The 16170-nt window shown below is 44.4% G+C and overlaps 1 protein-coding gene across 2 annotated transcripts in view; it reads left to right on the forward strand.

Moving 5' to 3' along the window:
- LOC126278584 (mucin-5AC-like) overlaps positions 1-16170 on the forward strand; it is a 94482-nt gene that overhangs the window by 55021 nt on the left and 23291 nt on the right. For both annotated transcript variants that reach the window (XM_049978795.1, XM_049978796.1), the window contains exon 3: positions 8-503. In XM_049978795.1, coding sequence (XP_049834752.1) covers positions 8-503 — 496 coding nt within the window. The remainder of the gene's footprint in view (positions 1-7; positions 504-16170) is intronic.

The following is a 16170-nucleotide window of genomic DNA, read 5'->3' on the forward strand; positions in this document are numbered from 1 at the left end:
CTTACAGTCGAAACCGCGAAAACGGAAGAAGTTATCTGGAAGTAAAAAGCTCCTCACAGGAAAACATCGTCCGAAAGGGCGGCAGGCGGAGTTGGCAGCTTCAAAACCACCACCATCACCACCTCCTGCTGCTGCTGCTGCTGCTGCCGCCGCCGTTGCCGCCGCCGTCACACAATCCATAGCTTCTGACGTCAAACCGACGTCGAAGTCTACTCGCTCGCCATCGGCAGTCAAGAAAGCGCGGGCTGTCGGAGTTAGCCATCAACACCAGCCCTCTACAGTTGCCACACCTGCGACATCGTCTCGAGGACCGTCCCAGGGTGGTTCTGGGGGAAAATCTGCACCAACGCGTCGCTCCACATCGCCTCGGAAAGAGCCCCGGCGTGAGAAAAGCCGATCCAAAGATCACGAGGCTGGAGGCGAGCACCTACCGAAGCCGCTTCTACTGTCACCGTGCAAAGTGTCGCTTGCGCGACTGCCTAGCAAGAAGATACCGTCTACAGGTAAACAGTTGTGGCAATTGTGATGTACCGTATTGAGTTTGTTAGTGATGGTGTTTGGTGGTGCTAGTGTAAGTTTATCTCGCTGTGAAAACTGTACGGTATTGCGACCTGTTTAACTTTTCCCTTGAAGCAATAATTTACCAACAGCCGTATGTGTTGTAGAAATTTATTTTATGAACGTCTATGTGCTACCAGTTTCAGCATTATATTGTCATCTTCAGGCTCCATTAGTCATAGTCGTAAAATCGCAATGCACTGAAGGAGCCATATAACTGGATCCGTGATTCAATTCGTCCTGCAACAGCTCTTGGTGGCCACGCGACAAACTGTCGCAGGACGAATTGATTCACGGATCCAGTTACATGTCTCCTTCCGTGCATAGCGATTTTACGACTACGACGAGTGGAGCCTGAAGATGGCATCAATACAATGCCGAAACTGGTAGCACATAGTTCATAAAATAAACTTCTACAATACATACGGCTGTTGGTAAATTATTGCATCAAGTAGTTCATGCCAGCCGTCGTCCCACGATCCATGATGGATCAACGAAGAATTTATCTTTTATTCCACTAGTTTTTGGGCTTGGAGCCGGATGGTGTCATTGTATTACCACGCTAGTTAGATCTACTGCCATTCAGCTATCTTCTGGTGTGTTTTATTCTGGAAATGGCTTGTGCACTTCACTGCCTTTATACCGAGAATTTATCCAGTGTCACTTTGCGTTTAAATTTTTGCTACATCGTCGCCTTATGTCGAGTTCGGCACTCTGACTTTCTGAGCTGTGAAAGGAGACTGACGAATCCCACAGATATACTACGTTAAAGTAACCTTCCAGCTAGCTAATGCCACCCTGCTCTTACCTGATCAGTCGAGGATGATGTTGATTATACTGACAAAATACTGGGTGGTTATAATTAAACTGATGCTGTTCAGAGTGCTACAGTGCGTGTTGTGTACATCGTTGGTCGCTGAAACATCATATGTATGTTCATTAATCTGTGCGCTCGCAGAGTATACTGAACAAATAAGTTCCACTTTCTGCCACTAGTTGAAAATTAGGCGCTCTAAGCAGATAGCTGTTTTGACGTCAGTGTGCTGTTTCACTTGACGGCGGGTGTTGATTTATTTTGCCAAGTTACTGTTAGTCCAAAAGGATAAGGTTGAAGATTTCCGTATGAAACGCAATCGCTATTTAGAAGAAAGGCCATACACTGCTGCTAAAGTTGTGTTATAACAGCAGAAACATCAGCAGTACATTGCGTGAATATCCACTGACGGAAACAGTTGCGAAGAGGACCCTTGTCAATAAATGAGTTAAAGAACATGATCAAGAAAATTGAGGAAACATGTGTATTAGCGGTTGTAGCAGGTGGAGGCAGCCCACTGCCATGGCAGCTGTTGAAGTTGCTGTAGCTATAGAGACAGCGCAGCACATGCCTCAAATTCTGCAGCCAGTGCTCGGGCTATCACAGGAATTCTGTCTCCCTGCTTAACAGTTTAAAAACTATTGCGACGCATATTAGGTTTGCGCCCCTAAAAGATTCTGAATGTGCACCAACTGAAGCCCCAAGGTATACTTCAAAGCCCTAACTTTGCCCTTTATTTTTTTGTCACACATGGTATTCGGCTGAGTTGTATTCTGGAAGGGCAAGAGGTACGTTTTTCTCGTCATGGAGCCGTGAACGTACAGAACTGTCGCAAATGAGATTCTACTCCGCCACTTGCAGGAACATCCAGTGCACGCACCTTATGTGTGTGGTTTCATTTGCCCTTTCATTCTCGTCGTTCCTTTTAATATGTGTAAGGGCGGATAACCTCGGCGATGAGCGTACGTAAGCTCCAAACACGTACGCACAGGCGAGCGCATATATACAATTTCTCGGTCTGCTTTTCTTCGAGGTGTTGACACCTTGCGGGACTGTTAGTTGTACAGTAACATCTGTACATTATATGGACATATTGGTGTAACATGAGATTCCAGTTTTGCATGAATGCAACTGTGTCAAACACCACTATTTTCACGCACGATGGTGTGAAATCAAATGTCGCTTGCCAGGTGAAAGATTAGCTTCTAGAAACCTTCAGTAACTATCGCATCATCTGTAGACATTTAAAGATGTGACTTATGGTGCCGGCGGGGGTGTCCGAGCGGTTCTAGGCGCTACAGTCTGGAACCGCGAGACCGCTACGCTCGCAGGTTCGAATCCTGCTTCGGGCATGGGTGTGTGTGATGTCCTTAGGTTAGTTAGGTTTAAGTAGTTCTAAGTTCTAGAGGACTGATGACCTCAGAAGTCCCATAGTGCTCAGCCATTTGAGCCATTTGAACCATTTGACTTCTGGTTCTGGGGATATCTGAAAGATCGTGTCTGTCAGAATGTATCCAAACTCTTCCTGATTTGAAAATTAGCGTAGGACGACACTTCGCTCAGATTTAACTGGGTATGCTGTGACAAACTGTCGATCACTCTCTGTTATGGATGCAGCATGTTGCTGAGTCGGGAAACAATACTGAACACACGTTGTAACTTACGACTAACTGTTATCACACGTTCGATCGTTCCTATTTTCCTGTACACACACCCCATTGACTGCTTACAGCGCTATATTTTCACCTGGTGGCAGGAAGTGAAACTATATTTTGTCACCATACTCCGTGAGCCCACCGATTAATGAGCATACCATCGATATTTCAGCATCCTGTGATGCACACAGCCCACTCCGTAGCAATCTGAACCACGTCATTTTAATTACAACCACACAGTACCGTGTCAACATATCAAAGCCTACATAGGCACACACCACCACCAGTTTGAGAGGTGGGCGAAACATTATCACTGCACTCATATTTCGCAGCCCAGTAAGTCAGCTGCTGACAATGTTGTATGCCCACAGGACAATTTACTGATTATTCTGCAAAGAAAATTTTTTCCCACTATCAGAGCCTTCAACGAAGCGATTATTTAGCAGTGTGTGGAAGTAAGTTTAATGGAACATTAATCGTAATGATGGCTTTAAATTGTGTAAGATTTGGGACCTGGTGATTTTTAATACCTTCCGAGGGACAAATTCTTTTAAAAATTATTTAAAAAGCCATGTTCGACTCAATATCGTTTACTAGATGACCGGTTTCAGCGCTCTGAAGATGCCATCATCGGATCTGTGAAGGTATAACAGGTTTGAGGGAGGGTTTACACGAGTTCACTATATACATTACAATTATTACAGAGCCACATACCTGAAACGTGGATTAACATTTATAAAACCATATGGACATAATGGCACACGAGGCAGACCATCTGATAATAATCATTGTCACAACCAATAAAACATAACTGCTCTCATGGTCGTTCTTCCCATAAAATATAAAACTGAAGTCACCAGATGAAACTACCACTGCTCGCCTAACACCGGTCGGCATCATCTGTGCCCTATTCCTAGCAAGCTTATCTGCTGTGATTCCAGCGGTTCGCAACCGGTAACCAGATAGCGCTGTCCAAGCAGCGCACACACAGTCCCACGGTATACTCACTCATTACTACTAAAACACAACTTTACTATAACTGCTTGTGTGCGCAAATGTGGCTTTTTCATGGTTGTGACATTTTCTGTACATGCTATAATCACTATAAAGTCCGTCAATTACAAAGTAAAAGCATTTGAGGGGCAGACATTATCCATTAGCGCCTTACAAAATTACGTATTATAATTTACCTTTATTCATATAAGGACGTCAGGAATATGCACACAGAAAGCTGTTCATTACACGACTTAGGTACAATGATTGTGACAATGATTTTTATCAGATGGTCAGCCTCATATGCCATGATGTCCATATGGTTTTATAAATGTTAATCCACGTTTCAGGTATGTGGTTCTGTAATAATTGGAATGTATATAGGTAACTCATGTAAACCCACCCTCAAACCTATTATGTTAGACCTTCACAGATCCGATGATGGCACCTTCAGTGCTGAAACCTGTCATCTAGTAAACGATATTGAAGCGATCGTGGCTTTTCAGTTATTTTAAAAACAGAGTGGTCGCCCCACGACTCACAATGTGTTCACTCCAAAAGAAATTATTTTGCCTAATACTTCCAGCGACAACTGATTTCATTATTTTGATCACTGCAGTTTTACTCCGCAGATCATAAGATCATAACTTGCCACCTACATCTACAAACTTACTCCCCTAGCCACCGCATGGTGCATGGCGGACAGAACCTTGTACAACTACGTCATTTTATTATTTTATTTTCCACTCGTAAATAGACCGAGGGAGAACTACTGTCTACATGCCGCCGTACGAGCCACAATTTCTCTCAACTTTGTGGACTTCACGCGTTACTTACTTGGGCGCAGTACAAATAGTTCTGTAGTCACCTTCAAATGCCAGTTCCCTAAATTTTTTCAACTGTGTTTTGCGAAAATAACGTCCCCTTACCTCCAGGGATTTCCATAGTTCACGAAACATCTCCATACGATCGAAACGACCGGTAACAAATCCAGCTGCTTTCTTCTGAATTGCTTGGATATCTTCCTCTAATCCGATCTGGCGAGGATCCAAAACACTCGATCAGTACTCAAGAAGGGGTCGCTCTAGTGTTCTATACATGATCTCCTGTAAACACGAGTAACTCTTCACTATAATTCTCGAAGAGACCCCTGACAAGCATTTGCCTTTCCTACCACTATTGATGGTGCTATTTCCATACCAAGTCGCTGTTGAACGTAACTCCTAAATATTTAATCGACGTGAGCCCGTCAAGCAGCACACATTTTAGTGTCTAACACTGTGATATTTTGAATAGAGGACTCTTTCTGACCCTGTTTCACAACTGCTGCAACCCTCCCAACGTGCGGGAGATTTTAATGCACTTAATGTGATATTGGACTCTGCATCGACCTGTCTCAGTGGTTGAGATGTAGAAAGCGTTATTGAGTCTGAATAATTATGCCTTCTTAACTCTGATGGTAGCACACACCTTAGCACTGCCATGGGGTTATTCTCAGCCATAGACCTTGTTTGCCGTTATCCTGCCCTTACAGACTTCACCAACTGGGAAGTGGTCGATGACTTGTATTCAAGCGACACTTCACTTTCTGATAGTTTCATCTGAAAGGTAGCCACCACGGTGGATGCTTCGCGAAGTGGACGCTGAACAGCCAGTTAGCTGTTTATGAACACAGAGATAGTGTTTAGAACCAGGCGGATCACATGAACCGAGTGATCTACCTTGCCACCGATACATCTATCTCAAAGTCCTCAGGCTGACTTCAGATGCGACATTTCCCACCATGGTGGAACGATGAGTATCGCTCCGCAATTAAGATTAATGCATGGACTTCAGATGGTTCAAATACCAAACATCTGCTACGAGCCACGCTCCGGGTTCTGAGGGCAAAGGGAAGAAGGGAAATCAAAGAGAAAGAAGAGCTCTTGGCAAGTGCTTCTTTATTCGGTAAGGTTCCATTAGCTCTTCAAAGGTATGGGAAGGCATAAGGCAGGATATTTGTCAAATGTCAGATTACCTATAACTACTGTACTGAGGCAGGCATGTCCCCAGTCTGCACCTGGGGATATCATGCAGGCGACCGCAGAGTACTTCACTTCGGCCTCTGCCACTGAACACCTGGATTCATCTTTCCGCCATAATCGTGCATTATCGAGAAGGATGGCGATTGTTCCTCTTCCAACAACACAAAGGACTAAAATAGCCACTTTTCTATGTGGGAGCCTCAGTGTGCGTTGCCTCGGCTCAAGAAGACTGCACCAGCCAGACTGAATCCCATACAGCACTGTGCAGTGCCTCAAACAGGATGCGAAGGAAACCCTCCTATCACTTTTTAATACAATTTGGTTGACTGAGCAGGTTCCCGACTCATCGAACGAGGCGATTTTAGTACCCCCTTCTGAAACCAGGGAACTGCACGTTGCCCGGTAATTACCGTAGCGTGGTCCTCACTAGCTGCTTAGAAAAAATCAAGAGGGCAAAATCAAGAGGGCTGTATTACACTGTTCGTAAAAAGCGCCAACATACATGTAGGGTGCCATCAGATACTCATAAAAATGCATGATAAGACATGTTCCTCAGCAGTCAGTGGATTCTGGTACTGGATAATAATAGAAAGCTCTAGGTTGAGGGAAGGGCATATCCACTTTAAACTGACAGTTTAGATATTCAGCGACCGGAACTGAACTGCGCAAGTGAAACATTCCGTAGCATATGTGGCGTGCACTAATGCAAACGAGATAAGCTTTGGTATCCGATGTACTGAAGGGAGGGTGAATTATCTGCATGGCCAACAGTGGAGCCTAAAAAACAAGATCACTGAACAACATCGCAAATGTATGTCCCGAGGCCCATCTTGACACAAATCGGGCAATTGTGGGAGACTATTTCGCTGGAAAATTTCGCGAAATATATCCGCTCTCCTTGAGAAATAAACATTAATTTAAGAAACAGTCCCTTCATGAAACCCATGTAGCTTTATTTACAGATCTGTTAAAGATTGTGGGTGCAGTTAATAAGGAGGAAGGAAGGAAGGAAGATTAGTGTTTAGTCCCATCGACCACAGAGAAATTACAGATAGAACATAAGTTTAAATTCGGGAAGGATGATCAAAGAAATCTGTCGTGCCGTTTCGAAGCAAACATCCCGGCTTTTTCCTTGCACAATTTACGGAAATCAGGGACAACCTAAATGTGGTTGGTCGAACGGTGATGTGAACCGTTATCTTCGCGAATGAGAGTAACCGCTACGTCACTTCAGTGTACAGCGAACAGGAAGATTCTGCCATCTTCAAAACCGAAAGGATGTAGAGCCCGTACAGCTGGATAATAATAATAATAATAATAATAATAATAATAATAATAATAATAATAATAATAATAATAGACATGGAACACTTCTGGAGCAACATACGGTCAAACCCGGTACAACATAACAGGCATGCACGGTGGATAGAAGCAGAAACACACACATACAAGATGATACCACAAATGCCTGAAGTGATAATTTTGCAACATGAAGTCACCAAAACAATTAATTCTACTTACAATTTGGAAATATATCGTAAAAATTAGAGATTTGTTGTGCACAACTGACTTGGAATCAAGTACCCAAAATTAAGTTTTTGAAGTTTTTCTCGATGGCGAGTTAAGATTTTTGAAAACGGTAAAATGGCACTTGTAGTTAAATGCCTGTGGAATCTACATTTAAAAATTAGCAGTTTACTGACGTTAGCTATTTAGATTTCCGCTGCTGGCGGCAAAGGAATGATCAAAAACACGTTTTTCGGTTTTTCTCAGGAACCGTCCGTGAATTGTTCCCCCCAATATCCCCTTAAGGCGTACCGTAGACCCCCATCTAATGCAAGAGGAATCAACCAATTTGATCCATTAGCCTAAGCAGGAGGAAACGTGTAATATCCAAACTATGACCCTGTAGCCTGGGATAGTGACAGAAAGACTATCCAATCAGCGATAAATAAACCACTGTATTTTCGTCTGATTTATTGCAGAGTAAACAGTTTTGGATTTCTATTATGCCATCATCAGGCCCTATGAACAACATAGTGACAGCAATGAAACACCTGAGGGTACCTAAAATTGTGGATACCAAACTTCTTATGAATTATACATTATCCTTTTACAGAATTACGTTGAGGAGCCTGTAGCTAAATGTAGCAATTTGGCAAAGTAAAAGAACTACATCACCATAGCAATGTGTGTAGTTCTAGATACATTACATACTATAATAAATAAAAATATGAGCAAATTAATACCGTCACCCTAAAACGCAGACCAATGGGAGCAGCGAATCAGAAATATAACCAAATGAGTGACAATGAGACATAATTATGCAGTTCCAAATAAGTCATCTCTAAAGGAAAATAGACCTTGTAGTATGTAGCAGACAACTAGTGTCAAATGTAGTGTATGGTGTCGAAGTAAAGATAATCCTGATCGGATACAAACACTATATTCGAGCAAAACAACGTACTGGTGTGATAACAGCCGGTCGAGAAAACCAAAGGCATAAAGCAAATAATGCGGCTTCTCAATTCGGTGAACATTTGCTTGTGTGTACGACGCAACGTCGAACAGCCAGCGACACTGCCCAGCATGTTGTTGCGTATCTAATGGTTACTCTCAGCTGTGATTCACTGCTTTTATTGGCCCAGAGTTTGGGGTGATAGTTTCATTTTATTCATATATTATTTTATTTCTTTTGGTAATATATTTGGAATCTAAGCATATTGCTATGATGTATTACTACTTCTAAATCTTACTATACCAGACAGTTGCATTAAGGAGCCTACAACTAATTGTAATTATGTGTAATTCATATGAAGTTTGGCACCAACAATTTTATGCGCCCTCAAATGTTTCATTGCTGTTTCTATGTCGTTCATAGTATGATAATGGCAGAATGGAATGACGAAATCGGTTGCCTCTGGAATAAATCAGAGACGGAATTAAAGATGTTAGTTTATTCATTGCTGGTTAAGTCTATCGGCTGTCTTCCTGTTAGTTTCACTTCATCCATCCTTAATACGAAAAAAAGTCGATCCTTCTATTGGGTATACAAAGGGTCTCTAGCCCGAGGGCTACTCAACACTTGACTCTATCACCAATAGAAACAGAGGTATGGGCCCAAAAATATCTAATTTTTGTATGTGGCGTTTTGGAACATATTGATAGCTTCATAAAAAGATTCGTAACCTTTCCAAACAAACAGTTCGTAGTAATAGACGGCAAACCGAGTAAAACTGAAGAGATATCAGGTGTTCCACAGGGGCCTCTGCTGTTCCTGATCTATATAAATGACCTGGGTGACAATCTGAGCAGTTCTCTTAGGTTGTTCGCAGATGTTGCTGTAATTTACCGTCTGTAAGGTCATCCGAACACCAGTATCAGTTGCAAAGCGATTTAGAAAAGATTGCTGTATGGTGTGGCAGGTGGCAGTTGACGCTAAATAACGAAAAGTATGAGGTGATCCAAACGAGTTCCAAAAGAAATCCGTTGGAATTCGATTACTCGATAAATACAATTCTCAAGGCTGTCAATTCAACTAAGTACCTGGGTGTTAAAATTACAAGCAACTTCAGTTGGAAAGGCCACATACATAATATTGTGTGGAAGGCGAGCCAAAGGCTGTTTCATTTGCAGGACACTTAGAAGATGCAACAAGTCCACTAAAGACAGCTTACACTACACTCGTTCGTCCTCTGTTAGAATATTGCTGCGCGGTGTGGGATCCTTACCAGGTGGAATTGACGGAGGACATCGAAAGGGTGCAAAAAAGGGCTCGTTTTGTATTATCGCGTAATAGGGCAGAGAGTGTAGCAGATTGATACGTGAGTTGGGATGGAAGTCATTAAAGTAAAGACGTTTTTCGTCGCGGCGAGATCTATTTACGAAATTTCAGTCACCAACTTTCTCTTCCGAATGCAAAAATATTTTGTTGAGCCCAACCTACATAGGTAGGAATAATCATTAAAATAAAATAAGAGAAATCAGAGCTCAAACAGAAAGGTTTAGGTGTTCGTTTTTACCACGCGCTGCTCGGAAGTGGAATGGTAGAGAGATCGTATGATTGTGGTTCGATGAACCCTCTGCCAAGTACATAAATGTGAATTGCAGAGTAATCATGTAGATGTATGCCTTCTCCACCTCTGAAGATAATATGGATTAGTGCATTCGCAGTTTCACTTTGTGTACCTTTGAAGTACTTCATCTCATCTCAAATTGTTTCAGCACATCTCCCTCCTTGCTAATCGTCAATGTCTAAGGTGGCACCTTTCCGTAAAGCGAAGCACCTTACGATCTGTCAAAACTATTCTATGGTTTCCCAGTAGATAACCCTCAAACGTATGACACACTACGGACAAACGCCTCCTGCTTAGCCACACAGTGATTGCGCAGTCCTAACGTCAACGTTCCATATGCAAATGGCAAAGTTTGTTGGCCTGACCCTCATTCCTTTCCATTAATTGGTTCATAACTGGATGTGTGAAAGCCACTGTGGAGAAATCATTTCTAAAAGACAAGAAGGCCGAACCTGGACCTCTATCGCTTCTTGTTTCTCAGACTAAAAAATTATACAATTGTTCTGATCTTTACTCATTCGGGTGCTATGCCTTCCACACTGACATGTGTTAAATATTTTTTCATTTTACTTAGTTCGTACCTCCTTCATTCACAGCGACTAATACCCGCCCAACAAATTACAATGATTTTGACATGTCAGTGTGACTAACAGTACATCAGTGAATATTCAGTATCTCAAACGCTTGCAGGCCTAGGTCATTATGCACTGCCTGTACAAACCTTTGTTTAGACCGAACAGCACAACATACAATTAGTAACATAAGAGACCATGGAGCAACACAGTATACATCCTGGATTCCTGTGATAATCTGACATTCCAATAGCCGCTCTTTACGTTCATAGACGACAATGAAATCCCTGAAGCTATTTGTCAGTATACACGGGCCTATCACTCTCTTATGACCCCACATTAGCTTCCGGACATCTAAAAGACACTTTCATATTTTTTCTACTTGAATAATGGGTTAATATATTCACTACTGGTTCTTACACAAACCACGCTCACAAAAAAATATGGTTCAAGTGGCTCTGAGTACTATGGGACTTCTCAGGTAATCAGTCCCCTAGAACTTAGAACTAATTAAACCTAACGAACCTAAGGCCATCACACACATCCACGTCCGAAGTAGGATTTGAATCTGCGACCGTAGCGGTCGCGCAGTTCCAGACTGTAGCGCCTACAACTGCTCGGCTACCCACGCTAACATCTAATTGACTTTGGTTTGCCCTTCTTCTCTCCGCGCAAAAAGCATAGGGTACGTCTTAGCAGTAAACGTCTCGTGAAGCTTTGTATTCAACTGACTTTCAAATTCCTTCACCATCCCAGACGTATTTGGAAACACCTAACTATTTCTTAGTAACATCTCATTGAACATTTCGGGGATCAGATAACATAACCATATCCTCAACTCCCTGAACTATTTTATCTCTCTTCCGCTTTAGCTTTTCAACACCCAGGTTCTGCTACCTGTTTCCCCCCTAAATCTCTGTACTGTAACTAATCTAGGCCCTGGCTCATCTTACATTGCTTTTGGGTGTTGAGCTTCCAAGGTTCTCCTGTTCTTGCCCCCTTATGCTCCAGATACATTTTTATATAACACACACCAAAATTTACATCACAGCATTACAAATTCAAAAAATCTACCCCTATAATTCTGTGAATGCTTAGCTTCTGGAACATGGGCTCTGACAAAAATTTCACATTCCACAAGTAACGTTACTTAAAGCCTGACAGCTTTGCGTGACTTCCCTGTGGAACTGAATGTTTTGAATTTCTATACAGGCTGTAGTCAGGTGCATTTGGAGTGAAAAGAATGTAAAATGTTCTTGAGAAATTTCCAAAACTCTTAATCACTTTCGGCTAATAATCAGCTCTCCAAACTATCGACTAATACTCTTACAATTGGATTAACATTAGCTGCAGTGGGTACTGTTTCCTCTTTTTTATCGATCTCTGGCATAACCAGTGATTTTTTTTTCCCACTGTTACTCTTCCTACAGTCAAACATTCAAAGTCCCTAAGTTTCTGTCGTGAAGCGGTAATTCACAAAGGTGTTGGGCTACGCCACACTCAGCATGAGGATCTAAAAGCATTGCATTTTCATTATCCAGCCTTAAGGACAAATCATATTGTGAATTTCCATCAAATACGAATTTATAGATAACGTTGCTTTCCTCCAGAGGCACCCTTTCACTTCCTACCTAACTTGCTGGGTCGTGGTCTCTTACCTGCAATTTGGAAGTGCTTTCACACTTCATTCTGCTTTGGTGCACAAAGTTCCCAAACATGCCAGCTCAATTGTTACTCTTTAGTGTTACCACTGCAGTCTGCTTCCGTTCTTCAAACAGGCACACAATCCCGAACGTATGATCGCCACGAAGTTGATCTAGAAGTGCTGATGACTTCAACTACTGGTGTTCTGACTCCACGTGGGACTGACTCTCTGTAAAGTCGAGTGCCTTGCCCCCCCTCTTAGAGGTTAACGCTCTATCCACTAAGACCGAATTCACTACAAAAGCCCGACAACTACTCCAACAGGCTAGTCAGCAGGCCTACAACCCTCAACGGCCTCTGCCGAAAGGCCAGTTCTGTCACATTCTGTACTTGGTTGAGACGCAATCTGTCAATGTTATCTGCCTATTTCATGCTAAATACTAGACATCAAACCTCATTGTCAATATTGGGGAGAAGGGGATTCTGGCACGTTCTGCATTGTTGCCAGATGTACCAAAGATGGTGACTATCACGTCATCAAAGATAACGGTGTGTAGACTTGGCAACAACACATTACATCATCCAAAATGGCGGCCATGACCCCATTCAAGACGGCCGCTTTTGATGGGAAGATAGGTCAGTTAAGCAACCGCCACTAACCTAAACCCCCCTGCCCAGAAAAATGGCGGGACGTTCAAATTCCAACAGGATAATGCACCACATCAATTACCTCTACTAACCTAAGAAAATCGTGAGAAGATGTCACTTGGACTACCTCCACTAACCTAAGTCTTCTGACCACCACCTCTTCCTAGGAACTGGCGCAAAGTTTGAATTTTTGTGGTAAATAAAGGTCAATTGCGCTCTCTCTACTAACCCAAGAAAATGATGGGAAAGAAAGGTCAACTTCACTAACATAAGTCACCCGACCGCCACCTTTTCCTCAGAACTGGTGGGAAAAGGACCCAGCCTCTACTGGGCTGCTGGAGAGAGGAAGGAGTGTACTTTATTTTGGAACAATTTATTTACGGACCGGTTTAGAGAGACAGTATATTTATTACACTGATACAAAACACACGCTCTGACATGCTTGGTCCAGCCACACAGCCTACATACCTGCAAACCACTAAAAGACTCTGAAAACATGCTTACTAAGCAACTGTCTAAATCATGCACCAGTTTATATTTAAAAATTTGAGGCACTACGGCCATCCAGTGTGTGTTCGCCACGAGGCCCAAGACTTAGTACACAGTACCACCAGCAGAGATCGCTCTCATCAATGACATAATCCAAGATGGTCACTGATGGGAGTACTGTTATCCAAGATCACGGGAAATCGTGTGTTAGCCACGAGGCCCAAGTGGTCTAGTGCACAGGTCTACCACCGGAGGACACTGTCGTCCATTCCATAATATAATCCAAGAACCCCCTGCAGTTCCGGGGTAAGAATAGGCCCAAGGTATTCCTGCCTGTTGTAAGAGGTGACTAAAAGGAGTTTCAACTTTTTCGGCCTTCCATGCGATGGTCCCTCTTGGGGTTTGACCTCCGTTTTTCAAAATTCTAAAGAAGTACAAGTCTTTTGGGGAAGGACCCCTTACGTCGTGTATCACTGGTCGTCAGTGCACTAAGACCTTGGCACTCAGCATTGTAACGGCGTTGTAACTGCACCCACTATTCCTCAAATTGGGCCTAAACGCCTGATGGGTTGCACAAGTTAAGCCCATAGTGCGTCCCCATCTGCACCTACGATCATGATGGACTTTCCATGGCACCCGAAATCCAGTACGGTAGCCAGACCATTGTGGTGGAGTCATGTACCCTCTAGGTTGTAGCCCCCTGACAACAAAGGGATCGTACTGCCGATACTTGAGCTGCACCCTCCCCACATCAGCCAAGGAGTAGATGCCCGTCTCCTTGGGTATCAGGACTCCTGGCAACGGTCACCCTGTCAGGTGGCCCTTGCTGAGGCTGGGTGGCGCCCGTGGGGAGAGCCTCTGGTCGGAGTGGGTGGTATCGGGCAGACGTTTTGCAGATGAAACGTCAACATGTATCAGGTCGATCTGCGGTCGAGTCTTTTAAAAAGAAAGGTACTGTCTCTGGTTCTGGTTCTCCTGCCCTTTCCCCCTTGGCCACTCTCTGGGAGGAAGGACAGGCCCGCCGGCTTGGGGGCGAAGTACTTCCCCCGCTATTTAGTCTGTTCTCGAACCGATCGGGGGACGTTCGCCACCTCCAAGCCCATGTTCTTTGTCCAGCATATCGAGGACATCTATGGGGAAATCAAGGCTCTCAGTAAAATGCTTTCAGGGTCCGTTCTTATAAAGACTACCTCTGCCACAGAGTCGGTGGCGCTCCAGGTGTGCGACCGACTAGGGGACATCCCAGTGTCCATTGTCCCGCATCTGGCACTGAATAGGACGCAGGGGGTTATTTTTCTTTGGGACCTCCTGCTGCAATCTGATGAGGAGCTCAGGGCCAACCTGGAGCGCCGCGGCGTGTATTTCGTCCGGCGAGTCCAGTGCGGCCCCAAAGACTGTCGCATCGACACCGGGGCCTTTATCCTCGCCTTCGAGGGGGACGTTCTCCGTGAGAAGGTAATGTGCTACCGGTGCGACGTGCGACCTTACGTCCCTCCTCCTATGCGCTGCTTTCGGTGTTTGCGCTTCGGGCACATGTCATCACGGTGTGAGGCTGAGCCCCTTTGTGGCGATTGTTGACATCCTCTTCGTGAGGAACATACATGCACCCTACGGTGTGCCAATTGTCCTGGCCTCCACTCGCCTAGATCTTTAGACTGCCCCACGTATCAATTCAAGAATTAAAAACTTCAGACCATCTCTCTTATTCTGAGGCCAGGAAGAAGTATGCCGCCTCCATCCCGTAACGTTGACAACTTTGTTTGCCTCAGTCGTGTCCAATCCTTCCACAGTATCCTCACCCCTACTCTGTGCCACCTCCACCTCCTCAACCCATCCGGGGTCTATGCCTCCACCTCCCAAATGCTTTCCTTTCCAACTCCTCCTCCATCGTGGCCACTGCCCCCTCTGCCCCAGGGCCCACCCATCCTCCCTCGCTCCCCATCCTCCCTCGCTCCCCATCCTCCCTCGCTACCCATCCTCCCTCGCTACCCATCCTCCCTCGCTCCCCATCCTCCCTCGCTACCCATCCTCCCTCGCTACCCATCCTCCCTCGCTACCACTCCCATATTGTCTGACATCTTACTCCAGGAGAACGGAGTGCCTCAGGGCTCCGTCTTGAGCGTAGCCCTTCTTGCCATAACGATCAATCCAATTATGGATTGCATTCCACCTAATGTCTCAGGCTCTCTTTTTGTCGGGATCTACTGCAGTGCCCAGAGAACATGCCTTCTGGAGCGCTGCCTTCAGCGTTGTCATGACAGCCTATACTCATGCTGTGGCTAATGGCTTCCGGTTCTCTGAAGAGAAGATGGTTTGCATCAACTTTTGGCGATATAAAGCATTCCGTCCGCCATCCTTACATCTGGGTCCCGTTGTTCTCCCATTCATGGAAGCAACTAAGTTTCTAGGGCTCACTCTTGACACAAAACTTTGTTGGTCTCTGTACGTCTCTTATTTGGCTGCCCATTGTACACCATCCCTTAATGTCCTAAGAGTTCTTAGTGGTTCATCTTGGGGAGCGGATCGCACTGTCCTCCTTCACTTCTATCGGTCCATAGCCCGATCAAAGCTGGATTATGGGAGCCTCGTCTACTCGTCTGCTCGGCCATCCCTCTTACGCCGTCTCAACTCCATCCACCATCGGGGGTTATGTCTTGCGACCGGAGCATTCTACACTAGTCCCATCGAGAGTCTTTA

This window comes from Schistocerca gregaria, chromosome 6, assembly GCF_023897955.1.
Source record: "Schistocerca gregaria isolate iqSchGreg1 chromosome 6, iqSchGreg1.2, whole genome shotgun sequence".
NCBI classification, from domain to species: domain Eukaryota; kingdom Metazoa; phylum Arthropoda; class Insecta; order Orthoptera; family Acrididae; genus Schistocerca; species Schistocerca gregaria.